The 18,719-nt window shown below is 32.7% G+C and overlaps 2 protein-coding genes across 2 annotated transcripts; both read right to left on the bottom strand.

The window, feature by feature from the left end:
- Positions 1-3,877: 3,877 nt before the first annotated feature.
- Positions 3,878-7,506, bottom strand: LOC110023085 (gamma-glutamylcyclotransferase 2-1-like). Its single transcript, XM_020722348.1, has 9 exons — positions 7,310-7,506; positions 6,940-7,062; positions 6,779-6,855; positions 5,783-5,839; positions 5,618-5,674; positions 5,469-5,509; positions 5,266-5,337; positions 4,847-4,926; positions 3,878-4,238 (listed from the first exon to the last, which is right to left on the bottom strand). Exons 2-9 carry the CDS (start codon positions 7,046-7,048, stop codon positions 4,072-4,074), a joined length of 660 nt encoding a protein of 219 aa, XP_020578007.1. The 5' UTR covers positions 7,049-7,062; positions 7,310-7,506; the 3' UTR covers positions 3,878-4,071.
- Positions 7,507-10,745: 3,239 nt separating this feature from the next.
- Positions 10,746-15,043, bottom strand: LOC110023638. Its single transcript, XM_020723137.1, has 4 exons — positions 14,947-15,043; positions 13,857-14,093; positions 13,569-13,719; positions 10,746-11,431 (listed from the first exon to the last, which is right to left on the bottom strand). Exons 1-4 carry the CDS (start codon positions 14,998-15,000, stop codon positions 10,902-10,904), a joined length of 972 nt encoding a protein of 323 aa, XP_020578796.1. The 5' UTR covers positions 15,001-15,043; the 3' UTR covers positions 10,746-10,901.
- Between the last annotated feature and the right edge of the window lie 3,676 nt (positions 15,044-18,719).

Raw genomic sequence — 18,719 nt, 5'->3', positions numbered from 1 at the left:
ATAAATTTGTGTGTTTCTGTTGTGTTCTCTGTCTTGTGATTTTTCTTGATCTGGGATTTCGTTTTATTGCCGTCGTTTTTCACAACAATATGTGGAGATTTGGCGGAAATAAAGGAAAGAATGATTGGGATGATACAAAGTGCACCTTTTTAAACTTGCTCGGAGAATACAAGAACATGAGGAATCATTAAATTCAATCATTTGAGGAAGACCATAAGTGTAAGGGTGCTAACTTTTGTCCTAGTGGTAGATAAAATTTACTATCAAGATGACAATGAGGAGTTGACTCCATCATGGTGTATGAGATAAATGAGATTCACTTGATAAATGCATTCTCTAGAGGGATATGAGAAGCTTATAAGAGAATGATTGATACCCTATATTGATGCTTATAAGAGAATGATTGATTTCATCGATCATTTGGCATATTCAGCTAATTCACTGTTGAATCTCAATGATACTCTAAAGTGATGCATATTTTTCAACACCTCGACAAATTATCTCTCTAGTGGTTCTCTCTACTCCCACTAGGAGTCATAACTTCATTTTGCTAAGTTCAAATGAGTGGTTAAATGCAGTTCATTATTGTCCACAAACCACTAAAGAATAGGGCTTTGAAAACAGCTCTTTGTCATAAAAAACTCGTGTTCTGCTTGTTCGCTAAGTTAATGAGCCGAACACGAACAACACGAACTAATATTTGTTCGTTCGTGTTCGGCTCGAAATATTACCAATCAATTTTATATATATATATATATATATATATGAGTAGTATTTTTAAAAATTTTAATTGACTACAAGGCTACAAATATTTATAATCAATTAAAAGTATTAATTAAGAAAATAAAATAAAAATTATTAAATTAGATTCAAATGATGTTTTAAATCTTGACCCAATGCTAAACATCTTGTGACTACGTGATCAGGGTTGCCAAAACGACTCTTTGTTCGTGAACGGCTCATATTCGGCTCGCAAACGAGCCGAACACGATCACACTTTTTGAGCTCAAAATCTAAACGATATCATATTCTTACCTTTCGAGATAGCATATTATTCTTAGTGTATCTTCAATGTTCTTTTGGTACATTTTTTAACCCGTAATCCAATCGTTAAACCAAGAGATTCTCATGGTTAACTAGATGTAGAGAGTGATTTTTTTGTATATTTAAGCGAAAACAAACAACAAATTGCAACGATCATTCATTGTTGTGATGCATGCCACGAAAATGTACACCTTTATGTCCACCTTTCATGCAATGTGAAAGGAAGTGTAAATCTAGCTCAATTCAACTATAGGATAGATTGATCTGAGCTTTTAGATTCAGCCTCTAAATTAAGCAGAACAAGCTAAAATAATTTAATTGCTGATATTTTTTTTAATCTTTGGGAAGATGTTGAAACCACAAATGTGTATTTTGTGCAGTTAAAACAGATGGTTGTGATCTGATTGGACAAAAGGTTTTACAACATTCAAGTATCATTAAAAACCAAGCATCCGATTAGAGTCTAGCACGTGCAAAGCGTGCGTGATGGAGTTACGATAGGATATTGTCGAAATTTGAAAGATAGGATATGTCGAAATTTGAAAAAAATTAGAAAAAGTTTTAAAATGTATAAATAAAATATTAAAAAAAAAATGAAAGATTAATTTTGTTAAGGGGGTTTTGAACTCATTTAGATAGGTAATTAACCCTCTAAATAAATGTTAATAACCCACAAAAAAAAAAAATTAAAGGACTTTATTTAGTTTTTTGGTGACCTTTAACAACACCTTAACACGTAATTAGGCTAATTTAATCAAACATAAAAATAGCCTATGCATTTAATTAAATAAATTAGTAAATAAATCTATAATTTTAAATTATTATAATGAATTAAATAGAATTGAGAAAACCACTTAATTAAACCCTTAGCTCTTCATAATAAGGAGCACCTTATTAAATTAAATTTGTACTTTTTTGGTATGAAAAAAAAAATTATAACTATAAAATAAAAATACAATAAAAACTAATAGTAAATATATAAATCTTCAAAAAATCATCAAGCACTTGCATAATTGTCGAGATAACGTTCCAAAGTCTTCCATAAGATTTATTCATTTATGAATTAATTTAATATTTAAATAATTTTTGAGCTCAAATCTATTAATTTTTTTAAGAAAAAATTAAATTAAATTAAAGTTAATTCAAATTGTTATGAAGTGTTTCACTGATATTCTTAAATACTAGAGAATATTGTATAAATTTGTAAAAGTTGTTTATATGATTAATTTGATTTTTCTTACTAAAATAGTTAATAAGTTATTAAATACTAATAATAAATTAAAATTCATCAAAAATCATAAAATGCTCTTAAGCTCTTCCTTGTCCTTAAAAAATGATCCTTTAGTTTTTTTATTTATATAAAACCCATAAATTAATTATGGAATTTATTTGATTTTATTTAATTTAAAAATTAATTAATTAAACTCTATAACTTTAAAAATTCATCATAAATTAACAAGTCATGATATTTTAATATTATAATAAAATTAAAAATGTCCAATAATCCATAAAAAACAAAATTAATTTTAAAACACCATAATTTCTATTTGAGTTTGGAGATGATTTCCTTAATCTTTCCACAATTTTCATGAATATTTCAATTTATTTGAATTTTAAATAAATTTTTATAAGTTAAAATAATAAATATTTTATTAAAAATCAAAATATAAATTTAATTAAAATTTTATGAAATATCTTTTTGTGGCCCTTGACCTAAATAATTTGCCTATAATTTTAAGAATAAATTTTAATGTTAATTTGAATAACTTTTTTTTGGAAAAATTAATTAAAAATAATATAATTAAAAAATTCACCAAATTGCATGGGATATCCTTTGAGCCATTTTGGATCTTAAAAAGAATATCATGAGATTTGTGGTTAATTAAATCTCTTAAATCAAACATCAAATTAACTTGAATTATTCTAATTTAATTAATCATTAGTTAAACCCTTTAAACTTATAAATTTAATAATAAATTAAATAAAAATTTAAAAAAAACCTAAATTTATCTAATGAATTTTAGTAACACGAAGGACTTGGAAGAATTAAAATCAATATATTTTGAGTAACAATATATTTTATATAATTTTAAATTAAAACAAATCAAATAATTCACTGAAAATTAAAAGGATTTATAAACCATTAAAAATTTTTAGAGGAACATTTGGATACCATCTTTAAACTTCCTTGGAAAATTAATGAGAATTTAAAACTATTTGAATTTTAAATAATTTTTAAAAGTAAGAAATAAATGATAAATTTTCTAAAATCTAAATTAATTCATAAATTAACTTAAAATATTATTATATGTTTCACCATTGACCTCTGATTTTAGAAAATATTCATTAATTATTATTAATTTGACAAATTAATCAAAATTTTATGAAATATTATTAACCCTTTCATTGGTTCTTCCTCAAACATAGAAAAAAATCACTATTATTGCATGCCATTCTAGAGCTTGGATCAAGTCAACATTAGGTAATGGAAACATAATCATATATTGTGATCCTTGAACCTAAGAAAAATGTCTCTTTAATCCATTGGTACCAATATATAATCCATTCATAATCTCTTTGCAATACACATCTTTGTAAACTTTCCTCCCCAAGAGAGAAGATCATATATTTGTATGGGGTGTTTAAGCTTGAGCTTTTGAGTTAATAGATATACATTGACTCAATTTTGACTCATTAGAATTCACATACTTGAAAATAACCCAATATTAATACTAAAACAATAATTAAATTCTAAAATCTTGGAGCCTAAACAACTCCCTTCACTTTAAACAACAGTATGAAAATATAATGAAAAGGCAAACAATTGAAGGAGTTTCCTCATCAAAAGAACACTTTATTAGCTTCTCCATTTCTCAAAAAACATTTGCCTGCCTGATTGGTGTTTACATTATATAAGCACTAAGAATAAACTGACAGAAGTGGGAGGAAAAACTACATTATGATTATAGGAAAGAAGGAAATGCAACATTAGTTTTCCTGAGAGGTTATAAAGAGGATCTGTAGATATTATCTGGAATCGACGATGGCTGCCTCGTGGAGGGGGACAACTTGAATGAGTGGAAGCTTGGATTTTATTGCGGCGAACAGAGTTCCAACGGCCTTCTTATCCTTCAAACCTCTAAGCACTCTCCTTACCTCGTTCGCTAGTTCGATCACATAATCATCTTTGTGTCCTGTATCCATTTCCATCATTTATTTAGGCTTCTATAAGAGAATATTGAAGTTGATTAAGATGAAAATACATGATTTACTTATTTTACTGCATTCATTCATGTTTAGTTGTGCTATATAAGGAGTGAAGTTCAGTTTAAGCAAAATTTTTAATAATGTTATATTTTAACTTAAAATTTTCATGGATTTAACCTCTGCAAATGTTAGAGGAAAGCCTCCTGAAGTTTTGACATTCAGTGAAATACTAGCTAAGTTCCTATGAGGACAGCAGGTACAATTATTACAAGCAGTGTCATATAAAGCATTAGGAATTGCAATATCTAAGTCAGAAGAATTTTAAACTACTCAACAATCTAAACTTAATGAATTAAGAAACTTAAAAGGATAAGATGGATGATATAACACTGTAAGGAATGAATGAATTTATTTGTAAAAAAATTAAAAATTATTGTAAGGCCAGTTTCAATGAAATTTCACCTTTGAATTTTACTATTGTTCGAACAAACACAAAATCAAAGAGCTGAGAAACAATTAAATTTTGAAAAAGCATAAAAAAGAGAGGCATGCAAAACATAATTTAGAAGACTAAGAACTATGATGAAGTTCTCACCTATGTGAAGCATAGCCTTCTCTAAAGAAAACAGGTACTCCCTGTTGTTCCCACAAGGACCATTTGCAGTAGCAATTGTTCTGAAAATGACGGGAGAAAAAAAAAACAGTAAGCTCAAAAGGAAAAAAAATCAATGGGCAATTACATACATAGCACAAAATTCCTATGTATTTACATGACTCGCACCCAAACTTTCACATTTACACTCACAACACTCAAATCTTTAATTTCAGGTCAAAAATAGCACTATTACAAACATTAAGTGAAATACACCTTGTCATGCATATGTTTGAAAACCAATGTGCTGTGTGTAAATATGAAATTTTAGCTGTGATTAATGTCATAAGAATTATGTGCTAGGTATGTAAATTTAAAATCGTAGGTAAAGACTAGATGACAAGTAAGACATATGGCTTCACCTTGCCATCTCCTCGAAAGAAGCTGGGCCGAGGTAATATCTATTGACTATTTTATCCGGAGTGGAAATAAATCTGTACAGACAGCAACTACATATCAGTACAAAATCAGAAAATTGGAAATTGTTAATAATATGCTCAAATTCCTACTTTAAAATTTTCAAAATAAAAATATTAAATTTACAAGGGAAAGTTGGGCTTCATACAATGTTACACCGGTCACAGCTGGCTGAAAATCATCTCCTTCCTGAATACGACGATAAAAAGGAGCCGTCAGAAGAGAACAGGAGATAAGCTATCAAATAAAGCTCTATACGTCTTCTTTGCATTAAGTAATAAGTGAAGTTTAACGAACCTTATAGAAGTCGACCAATGCTTTCTTGTCATACTCACACTCCCTTCTCTCTAGATACTGGAATATACATAATGTAAGAGACTTTTATTAGAGCCATGCCAATATAAAATTCATTCAAAGATAAATCATGCAAATAATCGCCATAAAATGTATCGCATGTCCTACCCGCATTGCTTCTCTTTCTTTCTCAATGCCTCCTTTGACACAATATGCAACACCCCACTGTCAGAAAGGGATCAACTTGTTACACGAGAGTTATGAAACCAAATACTTCTTTTTATTTCTTTCATACATCAAGATTGAATAATGAAACTCAATAGGACACAATGGAGAAAAAGGAATTATGTAGCCGACCTCACTTAGTGTGATAAAAGGCTTGTCGTTGTTGTTGTTGTTGTATACATCAAAAATGAATTTTATTTACATTAATGTTATGAGTAGATGAACTTCCATGTAACTGAAGATTTTCAAAACCAAAACTCGAGAAGTATCAAGCTTCTTATTTCATTTCAGATGTGCATGGTATGAGAGAAGATAAATTTGAAATTAGATTTCGTTTAATACAAAATAAAGTGAACATGAAATAAAAAAAGATCAACAATTACTTATAGACATGTCAAGTCACATAAAAGGAGATCAAGTTGGCTGTTCAAGAAGGGCATAGGAGCATTAAACCTTCATTTAACACATGAGAGCATTCATTTTAATTGTGGGTAGCGGAGGGATTACGAATTGAATAAGTTTCATTCCATCGGAAAGTAGATCTATACAAGGAGCTAATTCATTTTAAAAAATTCCGTTGCTCAATCTTCCGAGTACGAAAGAAATTATCCAATAAATGGCAACTCCAGACACTAAAATGCATTTAGCTTACAAAAGAAGGGGGATGCTACTACCAACCAGACTTGTTAGAGGATTTTTAGTTGCTAAATTAACAGAAAGTTCAATGTATAGTATAATTGAAACTAAATAAACTATATTGATACCTACAGCTAGCCAGCAAGACAATAAAGGCATTATACACAGCATTTCGTGCACATAAAATAAATACATTCAGAAAAAAATCACAATTTTGCTTCCAAAGAACATCAACTTTTGGTGGGTGGGATTTACAGCAAAATTCTTGAAATTTGTCATAGAAGAAAAAGATTAGGATCTTACGCAAATTGTGCCTTTCTTAGACTCCAACGTGCAAGTTCTTGCTGGATGTTCTGGGGTACCTCTATGGTCTATGCAAGCTGGCCATCAATGGAGCTTCAATTAGTTTGTTATAAACACTGCATAGTGAGAGTGAAAATGAGATCTTAAAAGAACTAACTTACCAAGATCAAACACACGTCTGTAGTCCTTGATGAACCCTATAACTTTATCATCGAAATTGAAACCAGGATTCCAAACCAGCGATCCATACCCAAAAACCCACAAAACCATAGTTTATGTCCTTTCTGTGTAGAATAATATTAAGAGATGATAAGCAATCTTTCAAATAATTGTTACAAAGAAAGAAAAAAAAAAAAGCATAAATCCACAAATTCCCCCTAAAAACAAAATCAAGTTCCTCAGTTTGGAAATTAAATAAGAAATTAAACAAAAAAAAAAAAAACAAAGAATCCACCCTCTATAAGGTGAAAATTCCAAACAGAGATGATGTTGATTACTTAAGCGGAAGAGCAATCGACGCTGCTTTTTTACCTAGCTCAAGTCCAACGTCAAGATAAACTCTTTGGCGCTAGGGAATGTTCTTCTTCTTCCCAGCAACCAATCGGAGCCCTAAAAGCCCTCAAATCAGCACATAAGAGGAAGATGGAGGGCTCCGACGACACGGCGACGTCGGAGGTTTAGGGAGAAGAGGATCAAAGGTGAGAAGAATGTGAGAAATGCGATTGAAATTGTTTTCTGGACGAAGAAAGAGGGGAGCTTGGGTTTTTATAATCGGGTTGCTGAAGCAGGGTCCCGGATCGGCCGGCGATGTATCCGAGACATTGCCGAAATTACCCTTTTAGCCCTCCATATTCCAATTTTTATTCAAGATCAAATCAAAATAAATAAGCTAAGTTCGGAGTTAAAATTTGAATCAAATTTTCACGGGTATTTCTTTTGAGCCGATCACAGCTCGGCTCGGGATCGGATAATTAACATAGGTTTGAGAATATTACGAACGTTGCACATAATTCTAATGTATTTATACATTTCAAATCTAAATTTGAATTTACTTCAGCTCGATTTGATATAGGATCGTTAATGCCCTTATTAATGTTAGCGCAATGAATTTAGTAAATTTAGCTCAAAGATCGTTGATCGCTCAAAAATTGATTTTGATTTAAATTTTCGCTCGAATCAAGATCAGATTGAAATAAATGATCACAACAATGTGACTAACTTTTGTTCTCAACTAATGTTTTTACACAACATATTATGATTTATGTGACTAGTTATTACTATAGTTTCTCACTATGACCTACGTAACTAACTTTTGTTATTTTAGTCTTTCACTCAATCTCTATGACCAACTAATGATTTTGCAACGGCTCACTATGGTCTATGTGGTTAGTTATTGTTGTAGCTTACCACCACTACATAATAGTTTGTTGTTGCCATTGCAGTCTTTTACTGCTTACTTTGTGGTTAATTCACGCTCTTACATCAACCCACTACGACTTATGTGACTAATTATTATTGTAGCTTCACACTATCACATATATGGTAGTTATTGTTGTAGCTTACCACCACTACATAATAGCTTGTTGTTGTCATTGCAGTCTTTTACTGCCTACTTTGTGGTTAATTCACGCTCTTACAGCAACCCACTACGACTTATATGACTAATTATTATTGTAGCTTCACACTATGACATATATGATCAACTACTATTATTGTAGCTTCCTACTACGACTTATGAGACAAACTGTTGTCATCGCAGCCTCTCACTATAGTCTCTGCAACCGATTGTTATCATTGCATTTTTCGATTATGGTCTATGTGATCAATTTGTCATTGTTGTCCTCTACTACTACCTATATGATGAAATGTTGTCATTATAGCATTCCACTATAGTTTGTGGTCAATTGATGCTTTTGCAGCTACCATCTACGACGACTTTTTTGGCCAACTAACACTACTATAAGTACCAAATGATCTAAGTGATCAACTACGACTTATGTAGTTAATTGTCATTGCAACTTTCAATCACAACTTATGTGACGAACTACGACTTATATAGCTAACTGCTTTTGAAAATTTTAACTACAATATATCTAACTAACTGTTACTGTAACTTCCAACTATAATTTATGTGACTAACTACAACATATTTGAGAATCTGTCACTACAATTTTCAACCATGACCTATGTGGCTAAGTGACACTTTATAGTCATCGACTCCAATCTTTATGTTAAGTTACTATGTTTATAGCAATCAATTATGCATTTGCAGCACACTATTGCTATTATTATATTTATTGTTGCCCAATAACGACTATTAAACATTTATGATTATCAACATTATAATTATATTTTCTATCATTCAAGAGGAAAATAAATTTATGTAGTTAAAATCTCATAGCCTATAGGTACTTATTTTGAGAGGTGCATAGGGCAGAAATGTCATATTTTGAATTTTTTTTTAATTGCTGACAAGAAAATAAAAATTTCATCCAAAGCACGGATTTACAGAAGCACTACATGTGTGGTTAAAAGTATATAGTTGTTTAATAGGCCGCGTGTGAAACACGTGTCTAAATTCAATGAATGTGAAAGGTAACCAACCGTGTTAGGTTTTATGTCGCGCCTGCGCTTGGCCAGACTTCATGCGGGCGGAAAACCATCCCGATTCAATGAATGTTGGACTCTAAGTCGTATGACCAAACTACCCTTGAGACCACATCCCATTTGAAAAAACTATACCTACCCACACGCCCCATAATTTCTATATATTTACATATTTAATATTTAATTCTTAATTTTTACATCACCAACACTTAGTGGTGTAAACAAATCCGATAGAGCTCGGGCCCCATTAGCTTGAGCATGAGCTTGATTAGCTTTATCGAGCTCGAGCTTAAGTCTACGAGTTCGAGCCGGCTCACGGGAAAGAAATGATATTAATTTAAAATAATTTCATAATAAGTTGATAAATAGAATAAATAATTAAGAGAAATAAAAGAAATCACTTGATATACAATAAAAAAAAATATTATTTTTTTAATAAATTTAATAACTTAAAGATAAAGTTTTGAAATTTAAGATATTAAAATATATTCTATGTTAATAATTATTTAAACGAGTCAGCTCACGAGCTAAAGAGTCGAGTCAGGACTAGCTTGAGCTTGGCTTGTTAGCTCTTTGAGCTCAGTCACTAGCCACGTATCGAGCCGAACACAAGCCGATTCACGCTGAGTGTTATAATTCAATGCTTTTCAATAAATCACCAAATTATATACATACATATATATATATATATATATATTATATAATAATTATATTTTTGATATGATATGAAAAGTTTGGATAGTATAAATGTAAGAAAAAGAAAATTTGGGTGTTCTGACAGTTAAATACATAACAATTTGATAGTGGTATGCATGTAAATGCCCCATTTAGGAAAAAAAAACCTATTTCAATTATTTCATGAGCATATATCCTAATAATTCATGGCACAACACAAACTTATATTGTATTATCAAATATGAATTCATTCAAGAGTGAAAACAAAGTAAAAAAAACCAACATTTGAGCTAAGAAAAAGAAATCATATTTCCAAATAAAATGTCAACTAAATCAAATAAATTTATCACCCAAATCAAATTCAAACGAATATATTTTGAGACAGCTTTCTGTATGTTTTGCAATGCAAATCACCAAAACTGTTTTCTTGTTGCGTTCTAAAAATTTATGATGTGCGAAAGCTATTTCTTTTTTAACTCAGAATGATAAAATATGATGACTGTAAGAAAGTTAGTGTCTAATAATTTTTTAAAAAATACATATTTATGATTCTCGATCATTACTTTCTAGAAAATAACTGTTATTTTCAAAACTACCAACTCTATAATCATTTTATATAATGCAACAGTCTAATAATCATTTTATATAATTATAATGCAACAGTCTAATCATTTTATATAATGCAACAGTCGCCCCAAACAGACCCTAAGATACACTAACATATCTTTTAAGACAGACATGCAGGCACAAAATTCGCTTGGTTAAGCATTACTCTTTGAAAAGTAGCAAAAACAAAATTCTGTGTTTTCAGCATACTTTGCTCATTGAGCCAAAACAAATTTCAAACCCAAGTTCCACTGAACAAGGGTTTTGATGAAGCAGAATCACCAAACAACTTTATCAAGTCAGAACAGGACTCATCAGCTTCTTCCTCCTCACCCTCATTCTGTGTTTTCAGATCCAAACCCAACTCTTCATCAATATCATCAGAAGCTGAAATCAGCAGAAACTCACACCCCTCATAGTTCAGGAAATCAGGAGGGTCAGCTGCGGCGAACTGCCGCTTACCAAGGCATCCCTGGAGGCTCGCCGGAAAGGCTGCACGCCGCTTCGTTTGAAGTCCATCGAAACCACTGCCGTGGCCGGAGTGTTCCGGATTCCTTATCTGGATGATGAAGGAGCCTTCGCGTTCTATGTTGAATTCCTCCTGTGGTTCATTAGGGGTGTCTTCAGCCGGGAACTCGAGCTTGTATATGAGATGAGTGTGAGTTTGCCGGCCGAATTGATGCCTTAGAATGCGGTAGACTCCTTCCGCAAGAGCTCTCGCCGGTGCCTGCCGACGGTGGCCGATAGTTGCTGTATCATATTCTTCTGTAGTTTTATAATGAAGGCATTTCATCAAGTCTAGTTACAATTCTCATGTGCATGCATATCTAACACTTCAAAATTTTATTTTTTGACATTTATAACACTGAAATCTATTATATCACATCAAAAAATAACAATTTTAAGTATTAAAAGTGAAATATACATTTTCATGCATAGGTAAGATGTCATGTATGTAAAAATTAATGTATAGATGCTAGATATGTAAATACATGGCAATTGAGTGGTATGTATGCAGATCTTCCAAACTTATATAATAGCTCAACACCACATGTAGGCAAAGGTAATTAGAGAGATGGCAACAGAAAAGGAAAGCAGAATAAAAGGCAAGGTTAATAAAACAATGATGCTATAAAGCTGCATACCTTTGGCACAGCATTGATGTTATCAATAGAACGGTATCCTCAGGGTTAAGGCCAAAAGATCAGTAGATTCTTCACACTGAATCTGAGAACCAATATTTCTTTGGTTTTAGATTGTCATATGTTAACCAACTCCAAAATAGCCTAGACTCTTTCTAACCCTTTTCTATTTTGGTCCCACTTTATGGGCTAATCCCAAATCTCACCAGGTCATGTCTCATGCCACCACCATTCAACCTTAGTTCAAAGATTTGATCCATGTCATCCCTAATGTAGATGTTGAGGTTACACCATTGCTTCCCTACTTCAATCCACATTATACTCATGAAAAATTTCATGAGTGCTAATATTAAATGGTTACTTTATCCTTAATTGATCTACAAGTATTCTTCAATTCACATAAATACATAATGCTACATCTCTGATATCATATTTATCAGCTCAAATACTTTAACTTGTATTTCGATTTTGCGTGATGCAACCAAATGACAAGACTCTTGCTTGCTCAATGTAGACTATGGGTGACTCCAACTTTATGGTGTCACATTAATCATATATATACCTCGACTTTCTCTTCATCACGCTTATTTGCTACCTCAACTACCCCTAAATCATATTTCTATTAGAAATATTTGCAATTAATTAAGTGTTCTTTTTTGTCATGCGTAGGAATCTCGAATTTGACAAATGCGAAGTGTATAAAATTGGTCATCATGTTGCACTCACTAGCCTTGAAGTACACCATCAAAGATATCTACAACCTTTATCAAATAGATCTCACTCAATCATTTTATTCTAATCTTAGTCAGGTCTAGCTTGATTATCTTAAGAATTTTATTTATAGCTATAATTTTAGATCTGTTTAAACTACTGTAACTTTTTTTTAATATTAAAATAAACATCATTTCACCATAGTGATACAAGTATTATAACAACCTTTTTCATAATGTTCCCTTCCGTTTCACCTATACCCTGCCTTATGACAAAAAAAATAATAATAATAATAAAAAAGATATCATGCTCCCCTCTTATTCGCAACCATTTTGATCTTCTTCACAGCAATCGTAATCATATGAGCATTGCTCCCAATCTCCCTCAAACATCATACATGAGTTTCAGCAGGGTGGCTAACAAAGCTATCTGAAGATTAAACATGATCAATGATGTATGAAAGTTTAGATATAGTTAGATCACTCTCCATATGTTTAAGAATCATTTAATCAAGTTATACGGCTACATTTTTTTTGAAAATGATGACTACTATTGAAGTACAAATATATGTTGTTTTCGATATATAATTAAAAAAGAGTTGAATGACACTAGAAAAAAAAAATCTCATATTTGCATTAGTTCCTCCTATTAACCTATGTCAAACACATATATCAATGCTACTACTTCAAACTTGTAAATATAAATACTTGAATATTTAACATTTTGCTACAATATCATTGACAATCCTGCAAAAGCAAGAATTGAATGGAAAGTTGATTCATGAATATTGAAGACACAAGGGCTTCATTAATCTTCTTAGATAGCAACCCAAACCTATTATCATTTCCTCTAATTTCATTTTTTTTCCCTTTGAGGTAGACAAGAGATCAAAACTATTTCAACCAGCCTCTATACTTTTTCAAAAAGTTTATAACATATGTCAGGATTCAGTTCCAAATTTAAAAAAAAAAACAAAAAGAAAAAGAAAGAACATATAATTATTATCAATGAACATGAAGCAACTAAGAAAGTGCAGCATAAAAAATTACCCCCTTTAAGAGCAGTCTTAATGTCTTCTGTTTTTGTAGTGACCATCTCTACAAAACCCCAATAAGGCTTACTCCTCTTACTTGGATCTGGAAGGCTTTTCCTTCCCATTACAATAAACCTCAACAGCAGTTGCTTCTCAATGTTCACCTCCTACACATTACCACATTTCAAACAATGTACATGACTAACAAATACTTTTATAAAATCTAAGCTTTTATTAAAAATAAAATTCTGATTTTAAATTGCTCATAAGCATCTTTATCATTACAATAACTAATGATACAAACCTGGGCCCCATGGCCACCTTCAGGTTTATCTTTTTCAGCATCCTCATCATCATTTTCTTTCTCCTCTTCTGTCCTTTTCTTGCCTTCCTTTCCCGAATCCGGAGATTGTTTCTCCTCAAATGTCCTCTCGCCGGACTCCGGCCGAAGGATTATGTACATCTTTTGCACATCATCGACGCCATGAGCTTCCTCCTTTGCAATTTTAGGTCGATAGAAGAAAAATATATCCCCTCTCTCCTACATCCAAATAATGAAAAAGTTGAAGCATAATGCAATTAGTTACTCACATGAAGAACTTGACAAAATTGGACAAGCCTCCAGTCCATAACAAAGAATAATTATGATTTATCGAATGAAAAATTAAAAATAGAACCTTTTCCCACATCATATACACATAGATTAAAGTATGGTTGTATTTAAAAACACTCAAAATGTTTTCAAAAACAAGTTAAATTGTTTTTAGTAACAAAAAAACAAAAAAACAAATTAAAAACACACTAAACAGACATGTTTTTAAAACATAGGAAAAACAATAAAAAAGACAAAAAAAACAAAATTTATCCCAAACAAGCCCTTTATTTTAATGAATCAATGCCTAGTTAGTAATTCAATCTGACAATCATCAAATTAAAGAATTAAGCTCGTTGCTTTATTTTGACCTTTGCATTTATATTATTTTAACATAATCTCAGTACAAACTAAACTAATCAAAGAACAAAATGTTGATTGAAAAACTGAATTTATAAGTTCATTCCTAATTATTGTCTATATTCGATGCAAAATAATTAAAAAAAACAGCCAACATAACAGTTTTGCTTGAAAGAGAAAGAAATAACTTGAACTTTTTCTTAACCACTTCATTTCAAAGAAAGAAAAAACACAAATTTGATTGAATAAGCATAGCAATCCAATATACAAATTCACATACACAGTCCATAAATCTTATGTAAATGCATATCTCACAATATTACATAAAACTAATACTATTACCACCTATAAAAAAAGAAAAAATATATCTTATGTAATCTTTTACTGATAACTGAAAGAAACAGAACTGAAGGGATTGAGAGAAAAAAGAAAAACAAAAAACCTGGATTTCTACTTTGGGATCAGCTCTTGTTTTCACCTCCTCTCCTTGCCCCATTGTAATCCTTCGAAGTCAATCTGAGCTATGGTTTTAAGTTCTCTGTATAGACTAAATACATAAGAAGGAAAAGGCCTCGGGAGTTTAATGGAGGGGCAGGTGTAAGCTTGCATGCCGTTAGGTTTTTGAAGTGGCGCATTAAAAGGCAGCCATGTGCCGACTGCAGATGAGCAATGCCATGCATCTGAAACTTATTATTTACAAAATCAACCAACCACCCTTCCATCTTTTTTTCAAGTTCTCACTCAAATATCAAAATTCATGGTTTCAAAAAATTATCTGAATTGTTTAGGAATTGAAAAAACTCATAATATTTATATTTTGATGTGAGTGGTATGCATAAGAATGTGAAAGTTTAGGAATTGAAAACAAATTAAAATTTTTGAAGTATTCGAGTGCTCAAAATTTATTTAATCTTTTACATCTAGAATAAACATATGGTTCCATTTCTTTTATTTCAAATATTTTAAGAAATTAAATAATTGTTTATAATAACATTCTTATATGTCTCATATGCATTATAAAATATAAATTATAGTTTAGCAACTCTTTCAAGTGTTTCATATATTTTCAAAAGACTTTGAAATATGTCATTTAGGTACATATATAAAGCATTTCACATATTCTTATATGTTTACATATTGTATACACCAGAAATGCTGGCACTAATCTCAAAGGGAACGAACGACCGAGTTAAAAGAGTTCCCCTTCGAGGTAAGCAAACAACCGAAGATTCAATGTCGAGCATGAGAAACAATGTATCTAAGCCCTTGATATGTCCAAGCTCGGAGATGTTTCCCCTCTCGGTACCGATGAGATCTCCGAGAGTGAGGCGTAGATCATCCAGACAATAAGTATCGTCGGATATCTCGCATACGCAGTGACAAGATCTACCTAAAACCTTCCGAGATAAGGAGTTTCGACCGAGACGACAAACCTATTAGGCATGCGAGACACGGGACATGTAAAACTTGAATTGAACGATAAGTGAGTCATGGCTCACCCGACAGCAGTTGGCCAACCAATCCGGGGCAAGCGAGATCTCCATACGATTGAGCGCCTGAACCAACCGACACACACTTCGGAAGGCACAGTTGTCACTCGACCGGTTGCCTCAATCTACCGAGCTCAAACAAGTCGGTCCATTGATTTGTAATATGTTAAAATTGAAATTGTAACACAAATATAATATAAAATACATATAATTAATTAGAGTCTGAATCACATTAAGAAAGATTTCTATAATTGTTTCCTCATTTCTGTAATTGTACAAAATACACTCTTATAAATCAGAGACAAAAATACGAATAAAGGAGACTCTCTCCCCAACTCTCTCGACAGTAAACTTTTGACCCACTCTACTCTCGTTTCTCTTCTTCAATTGGCTCTAACTCTCAAGGCATGCCCACAAAAGACAATTTGAGATTCAAGATTCTGAAAGATGGTACGGTGAGTGTAGACATGCTCCATACTAGAAACAGAGCTAACTACGAAGGTGAAACTTGCCAAAGAGAGATAGCACGCATGGAATCCAAAAGAGACGCTACACAACCAGATGTCCATGCACAAGTCCAGGACTTACAAGCCCAAATGACCCTATAATGGAGCAATTCGAGGTCCTTCAGGCAGCAAGCACCCAGAGGAATGACTAGACGCCTCGTCTGGAGGTCGAACCTCAAGGAGCTCGTCCTCAAAGGCCCCCCACTAGGGGACCCGCCTATCCCGCACAACTCGGTCAACAACCAGCGAATAGAAGGACAAGGCAAGTCCCAACACACTAACATAGCCACGTATGTGCAGGCAAACAGGTGATGGGAAGAGTAGAGGATAGTTCCTATTCAACCACTCGCAAGAGGGGCTTTTACCCACCAAATCAATGAAGCAGTGACATTGCCCAAGCTAAGGATCCATTGCTTAGATTCATACGAAAGAGGCACGACCCAATCGACCACGTAGCGTTGTTTGAGCCATCAATCAGTCTGTTCTAGATAGACTACCCTATAATATGTTGCCTCATCTTAACCACCTTGAAGGAATCAACTCTTTCATGGTTTAACGGTTTACCGACCAAAACCATCCCAAATTACTACGAATTTAAAAGACTCTTTATTTCACACCTCTCAAACGTGCATAAACCGCGGAAAGACTCAGACACCTTGCTTTACATGAAGTAGAGAGAAAGCAAGAGCCTACGAGCCTACATCATTCCCTTCCAGAATGAGATGTTGGAAGTTAGAAATCTTGAAGCCTGAAATAACCATAATAGCTTTGAAGTGATGAGTCTAAAGCAAACAGTTCAGTTATGACCTCAATCTTCTTGAACCTACTACTTTTGCAGAAGTATTAGAGATGACAAACGAGCACACACTCACCGAGGAGGACCTTCAAGGCTCCCTAAAGGGTAAGCCAGAATCGTTCGACCACCCGTCAAGGAAGAGGAAAAAACAAGGCAAGCCGCAAATTAAGCCCTCCCCGATCACCAAAACAACAGCTCTCGGTCCCGAGATCAGCGGAGAAAAAACTGAGAATAATGCTCTGATTAAAGGTCGGCTCAATATTATGAGTGACTGCATGTTTATAAGGAAATGTAACGTGTAACACTCGTCAACGTGTCGATGGCCGAAATAGTCTAGACCATCCCAAACAAGGACCACTTCAAACTGGATCAGCCACTGATGGCGACCCTAACCTTTCAGGATTCAACGAGGTAATGTTGGTACCATCGCGACCACGAAGAGGTACTGTTAGTACCATCGTGACCACGAAAGAATGTCGTCGCCTCTGAAACCTGATCGAAGAACTCATCCAGATCAGGAACCTCAAAGAGTTTGATGCAGTTAACACGCACACATAACGACTGGGTAAAGCGCAAGCAGGATATCCTCCAACATACCTGTCAGTTGGAACGTAGTCCACGTAGCAGAGATAATAGCTGCCATCTTCATGGGCGGATCCTGACCCTTTGACTTGAAGTGATAGTATTTTGGAGAGGTATGCTCCATCGTTTGTATACACCTAACCACAACCATTATCTTTAATAGATGCAGATATTCTACTGAAGGGAACCCCAATAATGAGGTGATCGTCATCACAATGCTGATCAACAACTACCAAGTGGGTAGTATTCTCATTGATATAGGAAGTTTGGGAGGATTGAAACATCAAATAATATCATCTTTAAAACATAAAATCAAACAATAGAATAGTTTGAGAGGTCATCGAGGTTCTCCTCGGATCTGTGATCCCCTACATTTCACTCATTTGACTCTTAAAAACAACTGCTCCTATTTGGACCTTTCCAACTTGACTTTCCATGTTCAATCTTGAAAAATATAAACTTTGAAATCTTGAAGACAGAACCTTTGATCATTATCGAGAGTTTTCTTAAGCGAATTCGGTTATTTAAGATGTAATTAACTATAAGAGTTTGCCCTTATAGAGAACTTGGAACCCGAGTAATATAAACTTTATCTAATTTTTATATTAGGTGAGGGAACTTGTCGGTCACACAAAAATGTTCTCAGACTAAACATATGTCATAAATTCTTTAATTTATTTAATATAGTCTATTGTCATGTAATATGTCTATTCCTCATGATAAGTACATTGTTTGTAGTGTTGTGTTCAATTACTTAAACCATTAAAATACATGAGTTCTTTTTGTCTCACATTTTTCAAATTAAAATATATTTGTAAAATTAAATATTTTTTTTCAAAAT

This window comes from Phalaenopsis equestris, unplaced genomic scaffold, assembly GCF_001263595.1.
Source record: "Phalaenopsis equestris unplaced genomic scaffold, ASM126359v1 Scaffold000002, whole genome shotgun sequence".
Lineage (NCBI taxonomy): Eukaryota > Viridiplantae > Streptophyta > Magnoliopsida > Asparagales > Orchidaceae > Phalaenopsis > Phalaenopsis equestris.
This window is presented reverse-complemented; position numbering and strand designations above follow the sequence as displayed.

What these genes read in the sequence shown, in the direction of transcription:
- LOC110023085 (XM_020722348.1), bottom strand. Translation starts at nt 7,048, where the DNA reads ATGGTTTTGTGGGTTTTTGGGTATGGATCGCTGGTTTGGAATCCTGGT. An exon ending in TCTTTCGAGGAGATGGCAAG is followed by an intron (nt 4,927 to 5,265) that starts GTGAAGCCATAT and finishes CGTCATTTTCAG; the next exon opens with AACAATTGCTACTGCAAATG. An exon ending in GAAGGCTATGCTTCACATAG is followed by an intron (nt 4,239 to 4,846) that starts GTGAGAACTTCA and finishes AAATGGATACAG; the next exon opens with GACACAAAGATGATTATGTG.
- LOC110023638 (XM_020723137.1), bottom strand. Translation starts at nt 15,000, where the DNA reads ATGGGGCAAGGAGAGGAGGTGAAAACAAGAGCTGATCCCAAAGTAGAA. An exon ending in ATCCCAAAGTAGAAATCCAG is followed by an intron (nt 14,094 to 14,946) that starts GTTTTTTGTTTT and finishes ATTTGGATGTAG; the next exon opens with GAGAGAGGGGATATATTTTT. An exon ending in TAAGACTGCTCTTAAAGGGG is followed by an intron (nt 11,432 to 13,568) that starts GTAATTTTTTAT and finishes ATAAAACTACAG; the next exon opens with AAGAATATGATACAGCAACT.